Source organism: Camellia sinensis, chromosome 11 (assembly GCF_055761805.1).
Source record: "Camellia sinensis isolate YWXY chromosome 11, ASM5576180v1, whole genome shotgun sequence".
Taxonomy (NCBI): Eukaryota; Viridiplantae; Streptophyta; class Magnoliopsida; order Ericales; family Theaceae; genus Camellia; species Camellia sinensis.
The window spans coordinates 130,044,317-130,068,326 of record NC_138971.1 but is presented as its reverse complement, the minus strand read 5'-3'; the positions used below and the strand labels follow the sequence as shown (position 1 = coordinate 130,068,326).

Below are 24,010 nucleotides of genomic sequence, written 5' to 3'. Positions count from 1 at the left end.
TACCTATCGCTTATCACTACCATATCGACCACTAAATCTGGCCAGCATTGTCGATAACCTCATCTAATAACTATTTTTGACCATCACATCTAGGGGGTTGGCAACCACTTCTGACCACGACTATTTACCTCCTACAGACAACAATTACTTTAATCTCTGATTGTTAGCAATCACCTTTGCCTACCACATTCTATGAACAACAACCATCTTTAGCTATCACAAATCACTCTAGTCCAACACCTTTGGCAACGTACAACCACTTCTACCATCATTTCCAACCACAAACAACCACCTTCAGTCGCTAGGTGTTTTTTAAAATACATGAGAATCAAATATGTTCTTTGTTTTTATTTTTACAAAAAATAAACATAAAAGCCTTGTTTGGTTTCTTTTTCAGAAAAAAAAAAAAAAAAATCAGAAGTTTTTTTGAAAAAATAGAAACTTATTTGATAAAAATAAGGGAGATGCACCATTAAATCCCAAATTCCAATCTTTTGATCCATTTAGTTGTAACTTTAATCTTATGAACCAACAAGTCCTATCCCAATGTAAAAGACGTATTGGCCAATGTTTTATCACGTAAACTGAGAGGTAATTGTCGGTATTGCTGATTGAATTTACATCTATGCCCCAAATCTTTCGTAAAGAGAATTTTTGTTTCTCTCCAAAGCAATCGGAATGGAAGAGACGTAAATGAGAATTTTTGCTGCGTTCCGATGTTAATGGGATTTTGATTGGTGAGTTACCCCTATTCTGGCAATACGTTTACATCGTGAAGTTGAAGAGGCCATGGGTCTATATATGTCGTTCAACGAGAAAACAACCTTCACTCATTGCCATCGGTAATTGTGTCATCAACAAGTGATGCCAGGTAAGTTGTTTTGTTATGTATGTGCACTCATGACTTCTTTCGCGTTGTTCATATTGATTTGTGGGATTGGTTGTAGGTGTGTTGTAATTTGTTGAAATGTGGGATTTATTGATGTTTTTGTGTAGTGTTGATGGTCGGTTCAGTGTCACGACCCATTTTGCCCATAGTAGAATGGTGTCGTAATGGCCAGTAATCCGAGATTACCAAAGGCCAACTGACAAGGATTCACACACAAACAGAGTATACATATGGGGCTTACAAGTGCGGAAGCAATATATTTGAATCTAATTAGTCTATAAGAGCTGTGCATAGATTAAATGAAATGGCATACATCTTAACATAGTCTATAACTCGAATACAAATAAAAATAAGGTACATATTACATCTTGATCAAAAGGCTTCTCAAGCCGATATATACAAAAAATGTGAATTACAAAGCCAAGAAGCATAATCTTCAAGATGCTAGCAAAAGTATGAATCCAAACATCAGGCAAAACACATCTAGGCGTCACCGCCCTCCTGCTCATCACTTATATATATATATATAGGATGAGCTTGGATACCCAGTGAATGATATCAGAAATAAAGGTTTGTATGACTGATATTCAAGATCTTTGTCAAACAATACATAACATATCTCGTACAAAATCAAAAGCTGAACCAAGTCCATCTGTCAAATCTTTCAAAGCTTCAAGGGATACTTACTAGTATCAATATAGTACAAGGGATGACATTCCGGACAAACAAACCCACGAGGTAAACCGTCGGTGGCAAAATAAGGGTGCAGTTGCATTATAATCCCCTGGCACTAAGGACTTTCAAAACAAGGGTGCAGTTGCATTATAGTCCCCTGGCACTAAGGACTTTCAAAACAAGGGTACAGTTGCATTATAGTCCCCTGGCACTAAGGACTTTCCCAGAATGTCATCAAAACGAATATAATACTAGATACAAAACTAGGGACAATCATTCATGCTTGATCAAATACTTTTCCAAAACAAAACAAAGCTTTATCAAAACTTTATAGCATAACTTTATTAAAAATACCACTCACATAGCTCTTCGGGTGTGGGGGTTACAAGCAAGGATCCAAGGCCTACAAGTACATAATAAATTCCATTGAATGCATTTCAATAGGACAAGAAGAGATGCTCAAAGATGGATATGAAATGCATCCTTAGAACAAGCTTTACATGACAGAAAATGATCTCGGCATCTCTTTCAAAACCAAGTCAAGCCAAAGCAAAACATGCTGGAAGTTAAAACACTGTTTTTAATCTCGAGGAAAACATGCTGGGTACTAACTAGGTCTTGGCCGAGGTATGGTCCCAACGGCCACATTCGAGGAAATGAAGTCGGGAAAACCTGGGTTTCCCTTCGAAGAACATGAAGGACAAGAACATGACGAACATGAATGTTAAAATCATAACTTCTTTATTCAAAATCTGAGATTTCATGAGATAAGTTCGAAAACATGGACCTGGGCACCCATACTTGAAGATCTTATGAAAACAAACACAAAAATATGGATCTTGATACAAACTTTTGGATCAAAACATGGTTTTCTTTCAAGAACACAAGAACATCATCTTCTCTTTCTAAAACCGAATTTCAAAGCAATGCATGGCTCATGAATCATGCTAGATCATACAATGTAGTTAGATGAACATAAAGAACAACAAGAGCAAAACAAGAATCTAACCTCAAAACACAAATCCAACGGTTCAAACTCTAAGGATCAAGCTTGGAAATCTATTCTCACTCTAAGAACTTCTTCATCTTCTTTCTAGAGCTTCTCTCTCTACCATGAAAAATATGACACACAATGATATGTTTTCTCCCACTGCCGGCTGACTTAACCTCCTGCTGGGGCACGTAGCACTATCGGATTAGGTTTCCTCAAAAAGGTGACTGAATGACAAGACAAGAGCATGACAAAGGGTGTTCAACAAGTAAGGTGACATGGACACTCTGGTAGGTAAGGACCTCGGATTAGGACAAGGCTTCGGCAAGTAAGGTCTCAATGATCTCGGCTAGGAAGGATAACACTTGGCCTAGCTATGCCACACCTCGGCCTAGATGTGCCACACCTCGGTCTAGGTCATACCAGTCCAGGAACGAGATCACCAGGTGCAGGGATCAAAGATCTAAAATACCTAAAGGATAACATCTCGGCTTAGATGATACATATCTCGGCCTCAGTGATGCACACCTCGCCCTAGATGATGACATCTCGGCCAATATGTCAGGGTGAAGGTAGAGGTCAGCCAAAGTGGTTCCAAGATGGTCCTAGGTGTAAAAGGTCCAAAGGCGCGACCTAGGCTTAAGATGACCTCGGCTACACACACTAAGCAAAGGACAAAACGTACAAACAATACTCAAGTCAAAATACATAGGTATAAAACAAGACGGAAACCTTACTTTAGGCAAATCAAGTCAAAACCACAAGTGCAAGCTTAACAAACAAAACATGCAAATGCATATGAACATTACTAAGATGAAGATGAAGGTCACTACATTCAGGTTCATGTTGTTTGAATGATTTGGGGGGTTTTGATGTTGATGTGTTTGAGAAATGTGTTTGATTTAAAGTGGTTACTTGAAATGTGGTAGTAATGGTAGTTTGGATTCCACTGTTTTGTTGTTCGATAGGGTTAATTGGTTATGGTAATTAGTGGTTGGGTTTGCTGTGTAGGAGCATTCACATTAGCTGCAGATGTGGAGTGTTTTTTGAAATTATAGAGAGAATGAAATAATTCTTCTATTGCTAAACCCACTTTACTAACTAGGCAATATCATAAACAATTTTATCAAAAACTCAAAACCCACTTCATTACCAAAAGCTCAAACTTTCTCATTCGGGATGTGTTTACGTTGTCAACAGTTGTGTTATGTTTTTTGATATTATAGGAACAAGGGGATAGTTCATCTGTTTTTGATGGGGTATATATCACAGTATGGTAATTTGGATTGTAAGTGTCATTTGTAGAATAAGGAGGGTTAAGTAGTTTAACGTGATGTATAATGTTACTAAACCCACGTTACGAATTAATCATTGACGTAAACAACATTAATGAAATTGGAAACTCATATTACTACACAGACGCTAAAACTTATGATAAATTAATGGTGGTATAACATTTCCTTATCCTCTCCAAATATGAATCAATCAATTAGGGAAACACAATCACATCAAGGACAACAAGGTAAAATCAAAATAAAATTAAACCAATCTAAATAACACTTACCAAAAAAAAATGAGACTAATTGGTTTATAAGAAAACTCTCACGATCAAATGGTTCAACTTTCCTCCACTTAGGATTTATGGGTAATTTTTCCTAAAAAAGACTATTAAAAAGATATTTTTAAATTTTAAAAATTATTTTTGGCCTTACAAAAAATAAAATAATGTAATAATGATAAGTATTCTTTATGTTACCAAATTAATTTTAAATTATCAAACCAAATGTAGGTAAATATTTTTTTTTTATTGTTTTTTGTACATAAAAATTGTAAACAGTAAATTTTGCCAAACAACATTACTATCTTATTTTACAAACTTAAGGGTATCTTTGTCATTATCTACAAACTTAAGGGTATCTTTGTCATTATCAAAAGTTTCTAGCAGTGTGAACTGTAATTATCCAAAATTTAAATGGCTAAATGTCTTCAAATAATCTATAGCCGTACACGTGTACAAGAAATCGAAACCAAAATATTTAAGCCCCCATCCGACGGCTGATTAATCTTCCAAAAACACTCACATCGCTTTCTCAATCCGACGGCTGTTGACCAACATCCCCCTCTTTTACCGAATCCCAGTCGTCCACATTCCATTTTCAATTTCGATCGCCCGATCATCCACTACTCCTCATCCAAGCGTCCATTTTTTTACGAAATTGAATTTCAAAAGGTCGAAGAGGGAGAGAGAACAGAGTGTAGCCTCATCACTCATCACTCAGCTCTCTCTCTCTTCCCCAAACCTCATTCAATGCGCCTTCCGTACAACGCCGGAGTTGTCAGATTCCGATCAGTCTCGAACATTTTCCGACGAATGTGTCAGATTCCGGCGAAAGACCGAGCTCTATAGCTACACAATCTCTCCATTTGTGTTTTTTTTTCAAAAATTTTAAAAAATTGTGTGAATTTTTTGAATTTGTGAGCGTTGTTTAGGGTTTTGCGGTAATCGAAAGCGAATCCTAAGGGTTTGTGTAATGAAAGCGATGGAGCAAAGTGAACCGGTGGTTGCGAAGGCCTCGGATTTCTCGGGTAGGAAGCTTGCGAGACAACTCGATTTCACGGTGATGTGTAGGGCTTCGGCGAATGCGATATTGCCTGATCATCCTCAAGCGCAATTACAGTCGAAATTGCTAGCATTAGCACGGTCACAAGCATCACAGCTGCAGTCACAGCCACAAACGGTGCCGCAGTTGCAAATTCAACCGAGACCGAAACAACCGGTGCCGATTATGCCTCGTGTGGCGCATCAGGGGCGGCCGCAGCCTCGGCCGACATTGCCAGTAGTGTGAGTTCATTGATTTGTTTATTGGGGATTTGTTTGATTGTTATCCTTTTGCTAAGATTTCTATTTTGGGGTGGAATGAATGAATGTGTTTTAACGAAGTAAGTATTTTAGATATTGATATTGATATTGATTGATGTTATGTTTGAAATCTATGGATTTATGTATGACAGTGTAAATGTAAAAAGAAAAGAAAATGTTGTAATAGTGGAAAATTGGGAAATATGTTTTGACAATTTATAATGCTGGGGAAGAAAAACTGATTGTTGATGAGTAATGCAGGAAGCATGCAATGGCGACTTGGTGACATTGTAGAACTTATCCTAAAAAAATCAACAAACAAATTTAAAAATCTGAAATACAAATCTATCATCTCAAATCATAAATAAAAGAGAACTTTAATAAATTAATGCTATTGTTCAAACAAATAGACATGTTAATACATGAACTTTTACAATTGAGATAGATCAGGTTTCATATTTTAAAATCAGTTGTAATACTATCAAAATAATGTTTAGGAGTATTTTAAAATCATTTCTTATTCGGTTATGCAATTATGTTTTTTTATGAATTTTATGGCTGAAAATGTTATTTTCATAGGTATGGTGGTGACTAGTAAAATCAAAACCAACAATATTATGCATCTAGAAAAAGTTCCTAGAAATTTAGCTTGAAAATAAAATGTGTAGACCAAATTTATTACTGTATGTCACGTCAGTCTATAAGAAAATTATGTTAAAACAGTTTGTTTGTACAACATTTTCCAAACCAAACCAAACCAAACTAAACCAAACCTAAGTCCCATCAAATGAGGTCGGCTACATGAATCATTATTCTCTCTGCGGTTCTATCAAGGGTCATTTTGTTAGTCAAATTTAGTAGATTCATATCTTTATTTATAACTTTAGCCAACGTTAATATAGGTCTACCTGGTCCCCTAACACTTCCATCTACCGTCGCTGCATCTCTTCACTACTACCTCTGTTGGTCTCCGTTGAATATGACCAAACTATCTCAATTGATTCTCTCTCAACTTATTTTCTATCGGTGCTATTCCTACCCATTCCCGAATACACTCATTCCTAATTCTGTCTTGTCTTGTCTTGTCTTGCCACACATCTATTTTAGCATCCTCATCTTAGCAACATTCATCTTATCTATATGTTTTTGATTGTCCAACACTCCGTCCCATACAACATCGCTGGTCTAATAGCCATTCTATAGAACTTACCTTTTAGTCTAGTGAGTATTCGTTTATTGCACAGTATCCCAGACACATTTTTCCTCTTAATCCATCATGCCTTAATCCCATGGGCCACATCCGCATCAATCTCCTCCGCTTATGTGACCAGTTTTTAGAATTCACTTTTCAGAAAATTATACTTTTTCTTTTTTTTTTTTGTATATTTTTGTTTTCACAGAATTTTTTAAATATTTTTAGCAATGTTTTTAATTTTTAGGCACACCTAACATAAATACACTTAGAAAGTGTAATATTTGTGAAAAAAAAATCTTTAGAAAATTCACTAAATACCAAAAATATAAAAAAAAAACAAAAACAAAAACAAATACAAAAATTCAGTACATTTTTCATATTTTTGTGTATTTATTATTGTTTTAAACTATTTTTTCACAAATAATTTATTATTTAGATGCATATAAGTAAGGTGCATCTAAAAAACTAAAAAAATTGCTTGAAATTTAAAAAATATTTACTAAAAACAAAAAAAATTAAAAAATAAAAAATAAAAAACAAAAAACTCAGTTTTCAGAAAACTAAATTTAGAAAACTGAAATCAAACACACTGATTATTGCGAAGTTGTGACATCTATCTATCTATCTATATCCTGCACTTTTTATTTGATTTTTATAACGGTAAGTTACATCATGCACATTCTTTTGGTAGAAATCATGAAAAGAGTCAATTCTCATTTTGATCTTATATGTAAAATCTGCAACATAACTGGAAAACAAAATGATTTGATAAAGTTTATAATACAATAAACTCTTGCAAAGTTCAAAACCTTAGGAGCACTAGCTAGAGCAGGGAGGAAGTAGGTTCGAAAGGAGCTGGAAGATAGGGCTTGTTGTTGGAAGGTTCAAAGGTTTTGGAGCATGTAAGAACTGTGAAATTATTTATTCATCAGATGCCTATTATGAAGAATATTAATTTTGGTGTGGATGATGCTTGCTTTTTTGTTTTGGGTCAGATGTTCACTTAGTTTTTGATTGTTTCTTTACTCACTTCGTGTCACTAATGTTTGGTTCATAGCGATGACTATAATCTAAAGATGCTTGAACTGCATGAACATGTTTGTATGGTGCTTGTTTGAGATCATAATATCCTTGTTGGAATATTTTTAATATTTAAAACGTTTTATTCTATTTTATCTGACTGTTGTGCAAATATATGTTTCATCAGCATGACAGAGTCTCTAAAATCACGGCAGCGTTGTAACACAGAAGTAAAGGATGGTACTCCAAAGAAACAAAAGCAGTGCAATTGCAGAAATTCTCGATGCTTGAAGTTGTAAGCACATTACCTCTAGCATGTACTGTGATTATTACTCTGCTTCAATTTGTGGAACCCCACCTCACCCTCTTGATGAAGGGGTGTTTGTAACACAATATAAAGAGAAAGAATATGGCTTTCTCACTTCTTTTTACATGAACTCTTAACGCAGTTGCATTTCCTTGTAGTTCTCTTGTAGTATGATATTTAAATTATTTCTAGTCCTTTCACCGATAAAGCGGCAGACATGTATCTTCCTTGAAGATGGATGGACCTCAAATTGTTTTGTGGTGGGGCCATGGGTGAACAAACATTTCAATAGCCAAAGAGTTGGTTGTGTCAACTGTCAAATACTAGGTGTAGGTTGCTTGAAAAGAGCATCTAATTTGTCCTGTTTTAGCTTTTCAGAACCATTATTTGCAGGAGACTGTGCTGTGGCATTATTAGTTTCTTATTCTTCTGCATGTGCGTAAAATAAAAAATAAGTATCCACTACACTGAAAAGGGTATTCCATTCCTAACTTTGTATGAGAGTCTTGATGATACATGGGATTGCTGTGCACAAATTTGGATATGCCAAATCATTGTAATCTACTGTGCTAAAGGTGTTGCAAATGATGTTTTATTTTCCTTTATAATATGGTTGGTTCGGATTCAATTGGTTAAGCAATCGATGATTAGTTATACTACTGTCAATTAATGACCAGTATCATACAAGTTAATGGTACATTAGATGCATGGTCGTCAAAAATCAGATCTATATGCCTCCAGAAAAGGAAAAAAAAATCCTATGTATATGATAATTTGACTAGATGATGTAATTTTTGGTGCATCTTCCGTATTTTCCTTTTTCTTTTTATTTATTTTGTTTTTTTGAGTTTAATTATTACAATGCAAACCTTAATAATCACCACACCAGGTATTGTGAGTGCTTTGCTTCGGGGATCTATTGTGATGGTTGCAACTGCACAAATTGTCACAATAATGTTGAGCATGATGCCGCTAGGCAACTGGCTGTTGGAGCAACCTTAGAGCGTAACCCAAATGCTTTCAGACCAAAGATTGCTAACAGTCCACATAAATCACAGGATGGAAGGGTATATAGACTGACTCTCTTTAATTTTATTCAATGTTATAACTTACATAGCTTCAGGTGGTAACAGTTATGTTCTTTGCTGCTTGGCTAGTTTTTTGGCCAAGATTTTAGCAAATCAGCTGTTACCTAGGTATATTCGTTTTAATTTTTTTTTATTGAGTATATATCATCAGAAGGTTCATTTTTTTCTTCAGCTGCCATTAGTTAAACTGTTGAAAGTTCCTTTTTTTTTTTATTTCTGTGTACCACATTAAGTATGGTGACATCATTCCAAGTGTTGATTATTCTTTTATGGAAAACTTAAATTGGAATTTATGATAGTTTTATGTTTTGCTTGAGCAGTGCCTTACTTATTTGTGTTTCTATAAACCAAACCAAACCAAGCCAAGCCAAGCCTTAAGTCCCGTTAAATGGGATTGGCTACATGAATTCTTCTTCTCCACTTGACTCTATCAACAGCCATTTGTGTTCCATATGGAGTGTTAGAATTTCCCATCTTTACCTTCACCTACTCCACTACACACTCCACTTCACCTACCTCCACTTCACCACACACTCCACTTCACCTAACCCACTATCACCTCCACTACACCTACTACCACATTTTCTTCTATATATAGATTGTATAGGAATTGTAATTTATCAATCTTGTAATCAATCAATTCAACATATCAATAATACATAAAGTTTTATATGGTATCAGAGCAAGGTTAAGAACCTATTCATTCTGTTTCACCGGCGGGCGGCAGCCTCGCCTTGGCCGCCCGCCGGACCTCTACACATAACCCCCTGTGTTCGTCTTTGCAACACTCTCTCTCGCATTTTTTATTTCCCATTTGATTTGGAACTATGAAGCTAGTTACCAACATCAACCCAAAAAGACTCTTCAGGTCAAAGAAGAGCTGGTCGGTCTCACGATCCGACCCGTTATCGTTCAGCTCCGGTTCCTCCTCCTCTGAGTCCTCAACCTCCGGGCCGCTCCACCACCGCAAATCCGAACCCGAAAAGGAGACTTCGACTAGCGTTTTGCCTTCGAAATCATCGGAGATCTCATGCGATTGGTCCGAAATCTGCTTCGAGTTCGTTCAAACCTTCAAGATGATCGATAAAGACGCTGATGGAAAGATCACGAGCAATGAGCTCGAGGCTTTGCTCAGCCGAGTCGGCCTAGTCGGCGCCGAGCCACCGACCGAGGAGGAACTGAAGTTGCTGCCTGACGTTGAGCTTACGTCACCATTTTGGTCGGGATCACTGTACCGGCGACTGTGACCATTCGACCCAAACCTAGATGAGTCGGAGGGACCATTTGCTGCCGCATCAAATGCAGATCTCCAATCCTCACCGGGTCCACTGGTTCTTGGACTGCTTTCTGATCCACCACTATCCAGCATGCTGGAGGCTGCAGCTGCCCGATTGTCATGAATACTAAGTTGCCTGGTGAGCTTTGAAAGAAGAGAAGATTGTTTCTGACAACGCTCCCTCTTGCGCTTTACATTTTGGTCCTCCATCAGCAACTCTTCAATTCTTGCCATACTTTGAGAGCTGACTGAACTGTACAACTTATTAAGCATGTCTTCCTTGGCTTTCTCCACTTGGCAAAGAACCACTGCTTTTGGGACATTGGCAGCAAGGCTGTTCAGACCTTGAGCCTAAACTTCCTCGTCACAGGGAATGTGCACTTTCAGAACACAAGTCTGGATCTTCAAAATTAATGGGGTTTTACACAACCCATGATGATGGCTAATGGTCCGCATATGCCTAAAATGATGATAATACTTCTTTTCACACACTGATGTTCCCCACTAAACTTCCTTTTCTTTTCTTTTTTTTTATTTTAATCCCTTTTTTTAAAAAGACAACGCAACACACGATTTGCACACCCATGCTTTCCTTCATATATTCTTGTTATTCTTATTATTATTATTATTTTAATCAAAAAAAAAAAAAAAAAAAAAAACAAAAAAAAAAAACAAAAAAAAAAAAAAAAATGGGCCAAGCACCCACGTGAATATTTCCCCTATCTTTCATTTTGATTTCCAAGTTATTCTTATTATTTCTTTCTTTATTTTTCTTTTACATTATTTTTTACTCTTTTTTAAATTTCATTCATACCATATCGCTTTGCACACCAAACCATCTTTATTTTTCTTTTACATTATTTTTTACTCTTTTTTAAATTTCATTCATACCATATCGCTTTGCACACCAAACCATCTTTTATTCATATCGGGATCAACCCCGATTCACATTTTACACACAAAAAAAAAAAAAAAAAAAAAAAAAAAAAAAAAATACACAACACATCACAACAACAACAGCTTTGTTTTCTTTTCTGCAGACGGCCACCCACCGACCTACTCTGCCGCCGGTCTCTTTTTTTTTGCCTCCGTCCTGGGCGGTCCTTGACGGTGTTGCCTCCGTGTTTCCCACTCCACTGGGCACGATCACTCCCCCATACTCCTCCACTGTAGCATATGGCGGACCTCCAAATCGGAACATCACGGTGGCCTTCCGCTTCAGCTCCTTGTTTTCTGCCCTTAGCACGCTTATCTCTGCTCGCGCATCCTTATACATGCGTTGGAGCAGAGACAGCTGGGAGTTTAAATGCTGCACTTCATTTGTCCTACTCTGCAGCCGGTTCGACAAATTTGTGACCGCCGTCATGCTTTCCACACATGCCTTCAAAGTATACTGATTAGCCTCAATATCAGTTTGCATCGCCATTTTTTGCTCCACCGACTGCATCGGAAAGTTCAATGGAGCAAAACCAGCGGTGTTTGGTTGAGGTTCACTGGCCACCGCACCAGTTCTCTCTCTTGTTGACTCGTTGAGGTCGGGAAAGAGGGTGAGCAGCCCGCGGGAAGACGATGAAGCCATTTTCTAGGCAACAGAGTGTTACAGACTCTCTCTCTCAGAGTGTTACAGACTCTCTCTCTCAGCACAACGAAGAGTTTTTCAGACTCTCTCTCTCTCAGCACAACGAAGTTTTTTTCAGAGGGTTTTCGCAGCTTTTCTCTGCCTCAGCCTCAGCATCAACCTTGGTTAAATAGCCAAGGCAGCCACGCGCATCGCGCGCCTCTTGCCACCAGCCGACAAACGGGCACGCCAGTCAAGGCACTCACGTGCCTCGCCATCATGTCTGGCACATCTTTTTATGACTTGGGCATGCCTTTTGATGGCACGCCTTTTTATGGATTGGGCACGCCTTTTGATGGCACGCCTTTTGAAAGATTGGGCACACCTTTTGAGGGTGCGACTTTTTAGGGGTCCGACAAGACTCTGTAAACTGTCCCGACATTTGATTCCGGTTAGCTTTTCCAAGGGTCCGACAAGACTCTGTAAACTGTCCCGACATTGATTCCGGTTAGTTTCTACATGGGTCCGACAAGACTCTGTAAACTGTCCCGACATAGATTCCGGTTAGTTTCTACAAGGGTCCGACAAGACTCTGTAAACTGTCCCGACATTGATTCCGGTTAGTTTCTACAAGGGTCCAGCAAGACTCCGTAAACTGTCACAACATTGTCTTCTACAACGGTCCGACATGACCCCATAAACTGTCTTCTACAACGGTCCGACATGACCCCATAAACTGTCTTCTACATCGGTCTGACACCACCATACAGTGTCCTCTACCACGTTATGGCACCACCTTTCAGTGTCTTCATCAACGGTCTGACACGACCATGCAGTGTCTCCTATCTTTTTTTATTTTTATTTTTATGTATTTTCTTGTTTTGTTACTCTCTCCAAACTCAAGTTGGTTAGTTTCTCTCCTCCTTGAGTTTGCGGGGGGCTGTTAGAATTTCCCATCTTTACCTTCACCTACTCCACTACACACTCCACTTCACCTACCTCCACTTCACCACACACTCCACTTCACCTAACCCACTATCACCTCCACTACACCTACTACCACATTTTCTTCTATATATAGATTGTATAGGAATTGTAATTTATCAATCTTGTAATCAATCAATTCAACATATCAATAATACATAAAGTTTTATATGGAGCAAAATTGGATAGTTTTAGGATGAGAAGTTTGTTGTATGACTTTGCTGTTTTTACTTGTTAAGCTGCCTGATCTTATTAGATTCTTGTGCTTTTGCTGAGGAAGCCAAAGTTTGTAAGTGAATTAGTTAAAACCATATGATTATTGTAATAAACATCTTTGTGGGTGCATTTTGTTATATGCAATAGATGTGGTGGCCTTGTTTGGGAACTTTGTTTTTTAGCCAAAAAGCCACTACAAGTTGTCAAATCATTCTCTCTACTTTTTTACACTTTTTTTCATAAAAAGGCCACTAAAAAAGCCAATTCCCAAAATGTAGAAGGAATTTTTTTTACAAATAGTTGTTCTCATTTCTGTATTTGGTTTTGACTTCCTCTTTTTTTTTGGGTCCTTTTTAGCAAAACAGTTTTTATGTAGCAAATTAAGCAAGAACGAACTCTCTTGGCTAAACCATGTAAACAAATGTGGTTGCTTAATGAGTGAATGTTGGGCATGTTTTAAAAAACTTTGCCCAGTCCAATTCCTGCTATCGCAAGCACAACAAGATTTATGCCATCATCACCTTGTGGCAGTTTATTAAGCAATCACATTCATCGTGATCACCATTAGTGGCAGAAGTAGAAATGCTTATCATTTCAATGATTTGTGTTATCACTGGGCACCGACATTTGTAGAGCTCCCGCTACTACATATCTGTCACCTCTTGTGGCCTGCCACATCAGTTTTTGTACAAAGTTACTTGGTAGTGACAAGAAAGCATTTTATTTATTTATTTTCCATAAGTTATAAAATGTTGTTAATAAAAGCTTACTCTGTGGTTGTCATTAAGTACGGCAATATATCACCTTTTTAAGAAATCCGGAATCTCTAAATTCAGGGAGTCTTTGGACTTCTTTCTGGTTCAAAATTAGTTTCTACAGAAAGCAATTTGCATTATTCTATTGAGGATTGATATTTGATAATTCTGGTATAGTATCTTGTAACTTGTAACTTCTACTCTTTCTGTTTTGGTTAAACATCAATCTTTCTTAGTAAGTCTGGCATGTACTTAAACTCTCAAAACTAGTGCAGGAAGAGGCGGAGGAAGTTTCAGTGGTGGCAAAACACAACAAAGGATGTAACTGCAAAAAATCAGGGTGTCTCAAGAAATACTGCGAGTGCTTTCAGGCCAACATTCTGTGTTCTGAAAATTGTAAATGCATGGACTGCAAAAACTTTGAAGGAAGTGAAGAGAGAAGGGCTCTTTTCCATGGGGACCATGCTAATTTCATTTCGCATGTTCAACAGGCAACCAATTTAGCAATTAATGGGGCTATTGGGACTTCAGGTCTTGGTACCCCTCCAGCTTCCAAGAAGAGAAAATATCAGCAACTCATTTTTGGTCCAACACCCAGTGATCAATCTATTCTTGGGATTGAACAGTTTCAACAGGTTAATTTTTCTAAGTAACCCCAAGTATAAGTCATATATGGTTTTTTGGCATAAAACACTAATTATTTTAATAATTATACTTTCACATTGAATTTAGATTTAGTTTTTATTTATTTATTTATTTTTTAAGGTTATTGGTTATGTAAAAACTTTAATGTAGCCATATATCAGTAAGCCCAGATTGTATTTGTATTGTTACTTCTACCTGAATGTATGCAATTTGCAAATCTTATTTGGGTGGCCAAGTGATGTTGGTTTCTGTTGATTTGGCATTATCTGTTCCTTTGGTTCAGACCTTAAGTAAAGAAAATTTTCTGAACCTCACAAACTTCAAATAAAATTTCACATTTCAAATTTCCTTGTCCTTTCCTCCATCTTCATTAGCAAAGAAACTTAGTATTAATAGCCCCTATTTTACTCAGGAAAACTATTTAAGACCTTCTGCTACCTCTTCGTCTCTGTTATCTGCACCTGTTTCTTGCACTGCTTCAGCGTCTATGGGATCTTCTAAATTGACATACAGGTACATATTTTCTAAGTTATATGGTTTAGCCATTCAAATTTGTTAATATTCTAATGTTCTTATATGTACGCCAGATATAATTTTGTGCATTTTTTGTTCAATTATGTTGTGCTTATTTCCTTTTGCTTTCAACAACTAACTAGTACTGCCGCATATGATTGAAGGTCTCCATTAGCAGATGTTCTTCGATCACAGGATGTCAAGGAGCTTTGCTCACTTTTGGTCATAGCTTCTGCAGAAGCTACAAAGGTCCTTGCAGGTCAATATACAAAGACTTTCCAGACTTGTTTTGCATTCAATTACATTTTGATCATAACTAATAGCTAGATAAAAATGGTTATGATCATAACTCAGTGACTTGGCTGTAGTATCCTAAAAGATTGTAAGACTTCTAAATGGAAGTGGAGATTACATCTTTCTTATAGCAAATTTTGTTTTGGTGGATGTATAGTTGGAAGTACGGACACTTCTAAGAAGGTGGCGTATCCATGTCGTGTCCGTTTTGGACACCGACACTCATTGGACACTTCGCGACGTGTGTTCGACACTCGTCAAAACGTGTCCTATTTTTTAAAAATTTTTTAGATCCAGGACACTCTTCGAACACTTCATGTATCCACCGATTAGACATACATGAAATTAATTATAAGTTTAAACTAAATAATTTAGGATAAAATAATAAAAGAAAAAACAGTGTAAATTTGTAAAATAAGTGTTATATTATATATATTTTTTTATTATCTTTGAATGTTATATTTAGATATATGACATATAATAATATGTAAAATTATATGTTTCGTGTGTGTGCCCCACGTGTCGTGTCCTGTATTTTTTGAAAATTGGTGTGTCGGCATATCCGTGCCATATTTGTGTCATGTCACATATCCGTGTACATGCTACTTAGGTTGGCAGTATCTCTACTGCATGCCTAATACCCGTACCATGTTATGTTGCATGCAACACAGGAATTTCACACAATTTGAAATGCCCATGAGACAAAGGCGTGCCTTCCGTTTGATTTCTCGTACATCCAACCCTAAAGACAAACAAACCCTTTTCCCATGTTTTTTCTTTTCATTCTCATTTAAGTTTGCTCCTTATTTTTTTTTTCTTTTATCATTTCGGATATTAACAATGCTTGTTGTCAGTATTCGGATTGTCTTTTGTATGAACATGATCAATCACCATATAGCTTGAAAGGTCTCTCGCTTGATGATTTGTATTTCTGTTTTCTTCTTTTTTTATTGTTTATTTTGCTGTAGTTTTTTTTTTATAGGTTACACAAAATATGGTGGATCTGCCCTGTATGCTTTCATCCAACACAAGATTTGCTTTTTGAACTTTAATTTGTCATTTTCAGACAGAGAGCGAAAAATGGATAAACAAGTGGAAAGAGATCAGCTTGAAGATTCTGCTGTTTCTTCCGCTCATCAGGGGAAAATAGAAGGTATTGTGCAAACAGCTATTCCTGATGACCGTTTGAGTGGGAACCAAGCAGACATAGCGGATGATTCGATATCAGATGGAAGCGATGCACAAACTAGAAGGCCACTGTCTCCTGCAACAATTGCACTGATGTGTGATGAACAAGATGCAATGTTCATGGCAGTTGGGTCTCCAGATGCTGCCGCAAGCTGTAGTGGAAACACAACTCTTAAGTCATCTCATGGGCAGGGCTTCATCACAGAGCTTTATGCAGAGCAGGAAAGGCTTGTCTTGATGAAGTTCTGGAAATTTCTCAACAGGCTTATCACTTGTGGAAGCATTAAAGGTGAGTCTCTTTTGCTATTCTTTTTTGGTCTTCTGTTTTGTTATTTTTAAACTTCAACTTGTTGCTACTCTGCAATACCAAGAGACACCTTGGTTTCATTTACGGCTAAAACTCAAATGCTAATTTGAAAATCCCAATTAGTTGATCGTTTCCATTGTATTAATGACACCAGTTTTTCATTAGTTGGAGTCTTTTAATTGATGAGATGAGACTAAAGCAACGAAATGCTGATTAGAGATTAATGATTAGTTTAAAATCAGTATGGAGTCATATTAGTAACTAAGACTGAATTGATGGCATGCAACTTTACCACCCAAAAAAAATAATAATAAAAAAAAATAAAAAATAAAAAACTCAAAATTCAAGCAGGAAGTAGTGATGATTGATTGCTAAAAGATCCCAAAGAATATTATTTTTTGTACAGGTGTTAGTAAAAATTATGCTTACTCCCAATCAACAGGAATTAAACACCAATTTCAACTAAACAATCAAACAAGAACAATCAAGCAATTGTGGAATTGGTTCAAATGCCTCAAAAGAATGATGACTTCTTTGGAACAACTGAAAGTAACAAAGTAAACAAAGAAAACACAAAGTAATTTCAGAATGAAACAGTTCACCCAGTTACAAACCGTAAATTACAGAAGAAACTACTTCTAAGTTACAATAAACTACTCCTAGGTCTAAAAGCTATGTGTTGTTAAGTTGTTGATGATCCTCATCTCTCTGCAAATCTCTGGCTTTATAGCTGTCCTTACTTCTCTAGCCCATGACCCCATGATCCTCCAAGTCTGCAACTGTTGCTGCATAATTGCTGCAACTGCCTCTCTTATTTCCAAAGATTCAAGCTCCATTAAGTCTTCAATTTTGCCTGTCGAATGGCTCCCCCTACATGATGCCACGTATCCATCATCACTTTTAGCTCTCTGTATCATCACTTTTAGCCCTCCTTCGGCAGAGAGAAACACCCACTTTGTGTGTGACTTGTCTTGCAAGTTGCCCATTAAACCCATGACCTTCCCTACCAATAACTGCTCCACTATCTGGACCTCTCCACACATAGGATCCAACTTTCATTGGGGACACTTGTCCTTTGATTGATGCAAGATCCCCATTTTGACCCTGCCACATGCCATTACTTGATTGGTCCACCTGTCGACAAAATCCAACAAAAATGGGTGCAAACAGTGCCCCCCTTGTTTAAGTTAAATAAATACCAATGTTTTTAACTTAAACAAATTCGCTTCTTTGGGCCCAAATAAAGAAACCACGGCCCAAATGAAAATGACTTGCAACCTCAGTTCACACTCAACACTGGGCCCATCACAAATTATAAAAGGCTGACCTTTTCAACTTCACACTACTTTACTTCCATTCTCCTCCTTTTGAAATCCTTGAACTGTCCTTCTCCTTTTCAAAAACCTTCACTTGAAATCTAACCATCTCAAAACCCTAAGTCATGGCACCCAAGAAATCGAAGCCCACCAAAGAAGATGACAACAATGATGACCTTCTTCGGTTTCCAGACTCTGTCAGAGCATTATCTCTCCTTTGAAACTGGACGTCACTCTGTTTCCAAGCACTACCTCTGTTGCCAAGGCAACCCTAGGCCCCACATTTCTATCACACTTTCCAGATGAGCTATCCCATTACTATCCTCTTGCCAAAGGTGAGAACTTGCTTCTCAATCAACCAAGACTCAACTGGATCAATTGGAACAGCAGCAAAAATCCCCTCAAGTCCTGGAGGCAACCAAACTCCTCATGGCAAAGCTGGGTTAGAAGAATTGAAACCCATGACTCTGAGGTGTGGAAACACTAGGGCATCAGTGAGGTAATTCGACTATCGACCATGAAGTATGACATGGACAAGTGGCTAATTGTTGCTGTTGCATGCTTCTGGTCCCAGTCTTGCAACTCATTATTTTTAAAATTTGGAATGATTGCCCCCACCATCCTTGATGTAGCCCACTTGACTGGGCTACCCATCCTAGGCCAACAAATTAATGCCTTACTAGAACCCCCAAAAGTAACCTTCACCTTGAATACTGACATGAGCTATACTGAATTCACCAAAAAGTACAAAGGCAAACCAGGCTCCCCTGTCGAGGATAAAGAAATAACTGTCTTTTACCTAGTCTGGCTTTGCCAGTTCCTTTTCTGTGTCTTGGGTATAAAATTACCAAGGAATATCTTCCCCTAGCCTTGTGCATTCAGGATGGCCAAGCTATGACCTTCGAACCTTACCTCTTGGGCACCCTTACAAGGGCTTATTCTCCCTTGTTGAAAAGAAAATTTCTGCTACCTGTGAGGGCCATTTTGGCTCTTTTAGGCCTGGTCGTATGCCTATTTTCTTGAAGTACAACCGCCAAAACCTAACACCATGAGGCCAATTCACCATTCTTATGCAGAACACTTTCTCACCTTTGTTAGCAAACCTTCCCTCAACTTTCTAATCATCTTACCATTTTTTACAATTTTCCCTTAAAAGGACTTCTTGCTCTCCTCAGACCATCCCAGGACTGTCAACTCTCATCCTCCAGATTAGAATACCTATCCACAGATCCTTTTGATTTAACTAATGACCAAGTCCAGTCACAGGCTAAAACCTGGAAACACATCCTGACTTGCAGATACATCCTAGTTGGCTGTTCTATCTCCTCCACTAAGATGTCCTGTTGCAGTTTTGAAACTTATTGTCCCAACTAGTGGTCCAGACAATTTGGACTCTTTCAATGCATATCCCTACTTTCACCCAACCACTCATGAGGAAATTGGATCCAGAGCTAATATTAAAGAATCCTCCGAAGCCAAATCCATCCTCCCGCTTGGAAAATGATAACCTCTTCAAGGCCTTTAGTACTTTCTTCTTCAAGCATGCTTCTGGCTTCACTACAAATTTTGAACACTGGTGGACCCTTATGGCTGCTATCATTTTCTCCAAACCCTTAGGCTTGCTTTCAGGACACTTCCATCGACAACCAGGGTCCTGAGTCACCATCTTCCAACCCCAAAGCTGTAGGTAGATCTATTAACTCTCAACCCAAGCCACCTCACCTCATCACTTGCTCTACTTCATTACTAACTGTACGGGAAAGAAATAAACTTTCTCGTATAATCCTGTTGATCAAGTCTGCGCTCCTCCGTACGTCGTCGCTTTATCACCTGAAAACACAAACGTGAGCTAGCCGGCGGGTGTGTGCCGGAAACCTCTCCGATGCCTAAGTCAGTAAGCTTGACAAATAGACAAAAGCTCCGTGTATTCAAAAAATAAAGTTGTGTGTTACCTCTCCCAAGGTGATGTTTGTGAGCTTTTATAGGTTTTGTGTGGCATAATCCTAGTAGGATTTTTACTCCTCCATGCAAAGTCCTCCTAGGATTCATACTCCTGAAAGATAATGCTTATCCTTCAACACCCCCTCACTGTTTAAACCAAGTGAGATGGTTTTTACCATGGCCGAACTCCAACATGACCGAAGTAATCACGGCTATGCTGAGCCGCAGAGTAGGCCGAACTATCCTTAGTCCGGTTCTTCCTGTTACTCCTCCTTATCTCGGTGCTTTCATGTACAAGCCATGGTGTGTTTAGATCGAGCTACCGAGTAGAAAGGTTCTGACCGTTCTAACCACAATACGCCATGATCGGACTAACTCTGAGACCGGCCTAACTCCAAGTCGCTTTCGGACCGGAGTAACTTTACATTTCTCTCGAGCCGGAGTAATTTTTTACCTCTCTTGGGCCGGAGTAACTTTACGACATTTTTATCCAGCCCTTCGTACTTTGGGCCATAATGACCATCTCATAGCTCGGCTCAACTTTCACAAAAATTACCCTCTCAATTGCCCCTTAATTCCATCTGCACAGCATGATAGGGATTACCTGTCTATCAGCCAAGCTGAAGTTTTTAAGCCTTTCCAGCCAAGCTAAAACTCTTAAGCCTTTCAGCAGAGCTAATTTTACACCGGGCTCTGCTTGTCCGGTCAAAACGTCTCTTCAATCACAGCAACTGAATCGTTCCTCCTTCCCAGGACACGTGGCACGCACTGATTGACTGAGGACGGCTGTCACGCCGTCTTCGTACTTCGTGAAATTTGAACAGTCTCGCCCTTTTTCCTTTACCTAAAACGAACCTCTTTATTTTTGCCATATTTTGTAACTTCTCCCTCTCTGTGCCTCTACTGCTTCTTCAATCTTCTGAGCTCGTGTTCTTCACTATTCTTCGTCTTTCTGAAAGAGTTTGTGATCTGCTGCTTTTTGCTTCCATCTTCAGCTCTTGCTTCCTCATCTGGTTAGTATTGTACATCTTACTTTGTTTTCGTATTTTGCTTTCTGTGTTTTTGCGAAACATATTTTTCCATTCTGTTTTGCTTCTGTACTTTTATGGAAAAAACTTAACCATAGAACACATGAGTATATGTAATATCCTGTAGAAGACTAGTTTTTCGATCCAAAATCATGACACAACCGAACTCGGATACTGTTTAAGCTAGGTAAAAGTCTAGTCAGCTTGTAACCGGACTAACACTTCATGTTTACACCAGTAACTTTGAATAAGTCAAACCACTTCTTGATAGACCTTAGCCGAGGTAACCAATCGAACTAAGTTTGCACTTAATCATACTGGAATACCTGAGCACCAGCCGATCTAGGCCTTTGGGGCTAAACCAACTTTCTTAGTTTTTTAGATGGAACTCAGAAAGCTGCCCCTAGACGATCAACCGGTCAAACAGAACCGTTTCCACAACCGAGATATCTAGACGCTTGCCAAGCCCGAACTAACAAAGCCCGGCTCAAACCGAGCTACCAATCACCTTGCAGAAACCGAGTTAGAGCCTGTAGCATCCTCATAGCCGAAGTAGGGCTCCTATTTGTTGTACTTTTATTTTGTAGCACGGTCCAATGATCTGTGCTTAACCCCTTTGTTTTCTACTTTGCAGACTTAGGTTGCCCAGGCACTCCTCTGCGCGCTCAACCGAGCTACTGAGACAATTTTTTGGACCGAACTTTAATTTATTCATAAATTATACAATAAATGGGGAAGTATAGGTTTCTAGTTGAGACGCCAGGTGGTCTAGCCGAATTCCGAAGGGATTATGGCATACCTGACGATGTACACCGTATCCTGGCAGAAAAAGATGTCATACCCTGGGGGAATGAAGGCTTTGTCCCCTTCACCTTTTTGTCCATAATTGAAACCGGACTACGATTTCCAGTCCAACCCTTGATTTGTGAGTTTCTTAGGCAAACCAGACTATGCCCAACCCAACTATCCACCAATTCATACCGTATAATAATGGGAATAGCCGAACTAAACCGCCAAGCCGGTCTCAACCTCGGTCTGGCCGAAATCTTTCACCAATACTCCATTGGTTCGAAGGAAGACGGCTGGGTTTACTACCTTAGAATACGCCGTCGTCGTGAGAAAATAATAAAAAACACACCGGATAAAGACTTGAATGACGACGATTTTTTCTGGGTGTTTGGGAATTTTGAGGATCACCAAGCCCAGATTCCTGGCCAAAGCATCAATTGGAAAAAAGGAGAACCCGGTATATTTACTTTGGTTTTCTTGCGTGCTATTTTATATTTCGGTTTTTGAATCTTTCAACCGAACTAACAGTTGTCTTCTTTCGCAGATTCTGCCCACCTCCATTCTTTATACAGCTACCCAAATCTAGCGACTTTGCGCGCCGCACTACGGTATCCAGAATGCAGTTGGGCTAAGCTACTAAAGTTTGAGCCGACCTACAGATACAGCAGCCGCCGAAAAGCGAGAGTGACCGACTTTCTGCTAGAAGAGGCCCTAGAACCGAACCCAACCTTGTCAGAAATCAGGCTAATCCCACTAACTGCTGAAGAAGAAATGGCCAAAAGAAACAGAGTCTGGGCCCTCTTGACCGAGACCAACAGACCCGAAGTACCGCCACCAAGCCAAACGACTGAGACCGTAGTAGCCCTTCCATCCCAGCAGCCATCCTCATCTCGGGCGAACAAGCGTGCCGGGACTAGCGATGAGACCATTCTTCCGCCCAGCCCTCAACCAAGCCTTCAACCGGAGTATTCTGACCGAGCTGACTCCTCCAAATGGGCTCCAAGTCTTACCTTTCAAAACCGAGATATTCAGGAAACTGACTCGGTTGTTGCTGAGAAGGATCACTTGATGGCTTTCAATCTAGCCAAGAGTGTTTGCCTTCCCAAAGACATGGAGCACCACAACAAACAACTAAACACCGAACTGAAGGCCATCCGGTCATCAACAAAATCAATGATCCTGGTAAGTGGCTTTCCCTTTTCTTTGTCTAACTTTTCCCAACTGTCAATCCGGCTAAAGAGAGTCACTACTCTTTTGCAGGCCATTCAGAAGAACAACATTACACATAAGAAAGTGCTGGAGCTCCGCAAGACAACCAGGCATGCCATGGCAGATGCCGAGGCAAAGACAGCCGAGCTTGAGCATGCCAAGAAGCAGATAGCCGAGCTACAGTTCGAGAACGGTCGCTTGACCGGACTTGTTAGCTCGGCTGAAGCAGAAAAACAAAAAATTGCAGCAACGGTGAAAGACAAGTACTTGCGCGAGTTGGCCAAACTTGAAGGCAAAAAAGACGCCGAAATAGCCGATCTGAAGAAGAAGGTCGGTGATGCCAACGCCCAAGGTTTCAAAGAGGCGGAAGGCCTCTACATTCCACAGTGTGAGGGGGCGAAGGACTTATTCTTTAAGTGTGGCTGGAGGAGTGCTGTGGAACAGCTCGGCTGTGGGCCTGAAACCGAGGTCTACAATGTTCCACAGTACTTCATTCCGGCCTCACTAGCAGAATATGCTGCTTCGGTCCAAGAACAATTTTTGCAGGATTCAGATGATGAAGACGATGAAAACGAACAAACTGTTACTCCGGTAGTCAACGAGCAAGTCAACGATCAATCAGCTCGGTTGGAGGCAACGGTTGAAGATCTGACTGTTGAGCCATCGACTGATATCGTTCTGCCAATTGCTACTGAGACTGATCTTCCATCTGCAACCGGTGTTCAAGTTGATATTGACGTCGAAATTGAAGACCTTTTTACTTGATTTTGTACTTTTCTTCTTCGTTACTTTTTGCTCTTGTAACCGGGCTATGGCCCCTCCTTTGTATTTGCTTTTTGATGAATGAAAATTTTCTTGAACTTATTTCGGTTGATCTGTATGTTTGTACTTGTAATGATTTTTCTATGATCTTTTTACTTCCAACTGTTATCTCGGTTTTTAGCTGGTCAATCTAACTACGCTTAC

The 24,010-nt window shown here is 39.0% G+C and overlaps 1 protein-coding gene across 1 annotated transcript; it reads left to right on the top strand.

Annotated features, from left to right (window-relative positions):
• Positions 1-4,793: 4,793 nt before the first annotated feature.
• On the top strand, positions 4,794-23,904 carry LOC114313517 (uncharacterized). The gene is made up of 9 exons (XM_082894784.1): positions 4,794-5,397; positions 7,818-7,925; positions 8,827-9,004; positions 14,090-14,449; positions 14,872-14,972; positions 15,137-15,231; positions 16,333-16,743; positions 22,380-23,017; positions 23,096-23,904. The coding sequence occupies exons 1-9, from the start codon at positions 5,087-5,089 to the stop codon at positions 23,807-23,809; spliced, it is 2,916 nt and encodes a 971-aa protein (XP_082750910.1). The 5' UTR covers positions 4,794-5,086; the 3' UTR covers positions 23,810-23,904.
• The last annotated feature ends 106 nt before the right edge of the window (positions 23,905-24,010 follow it).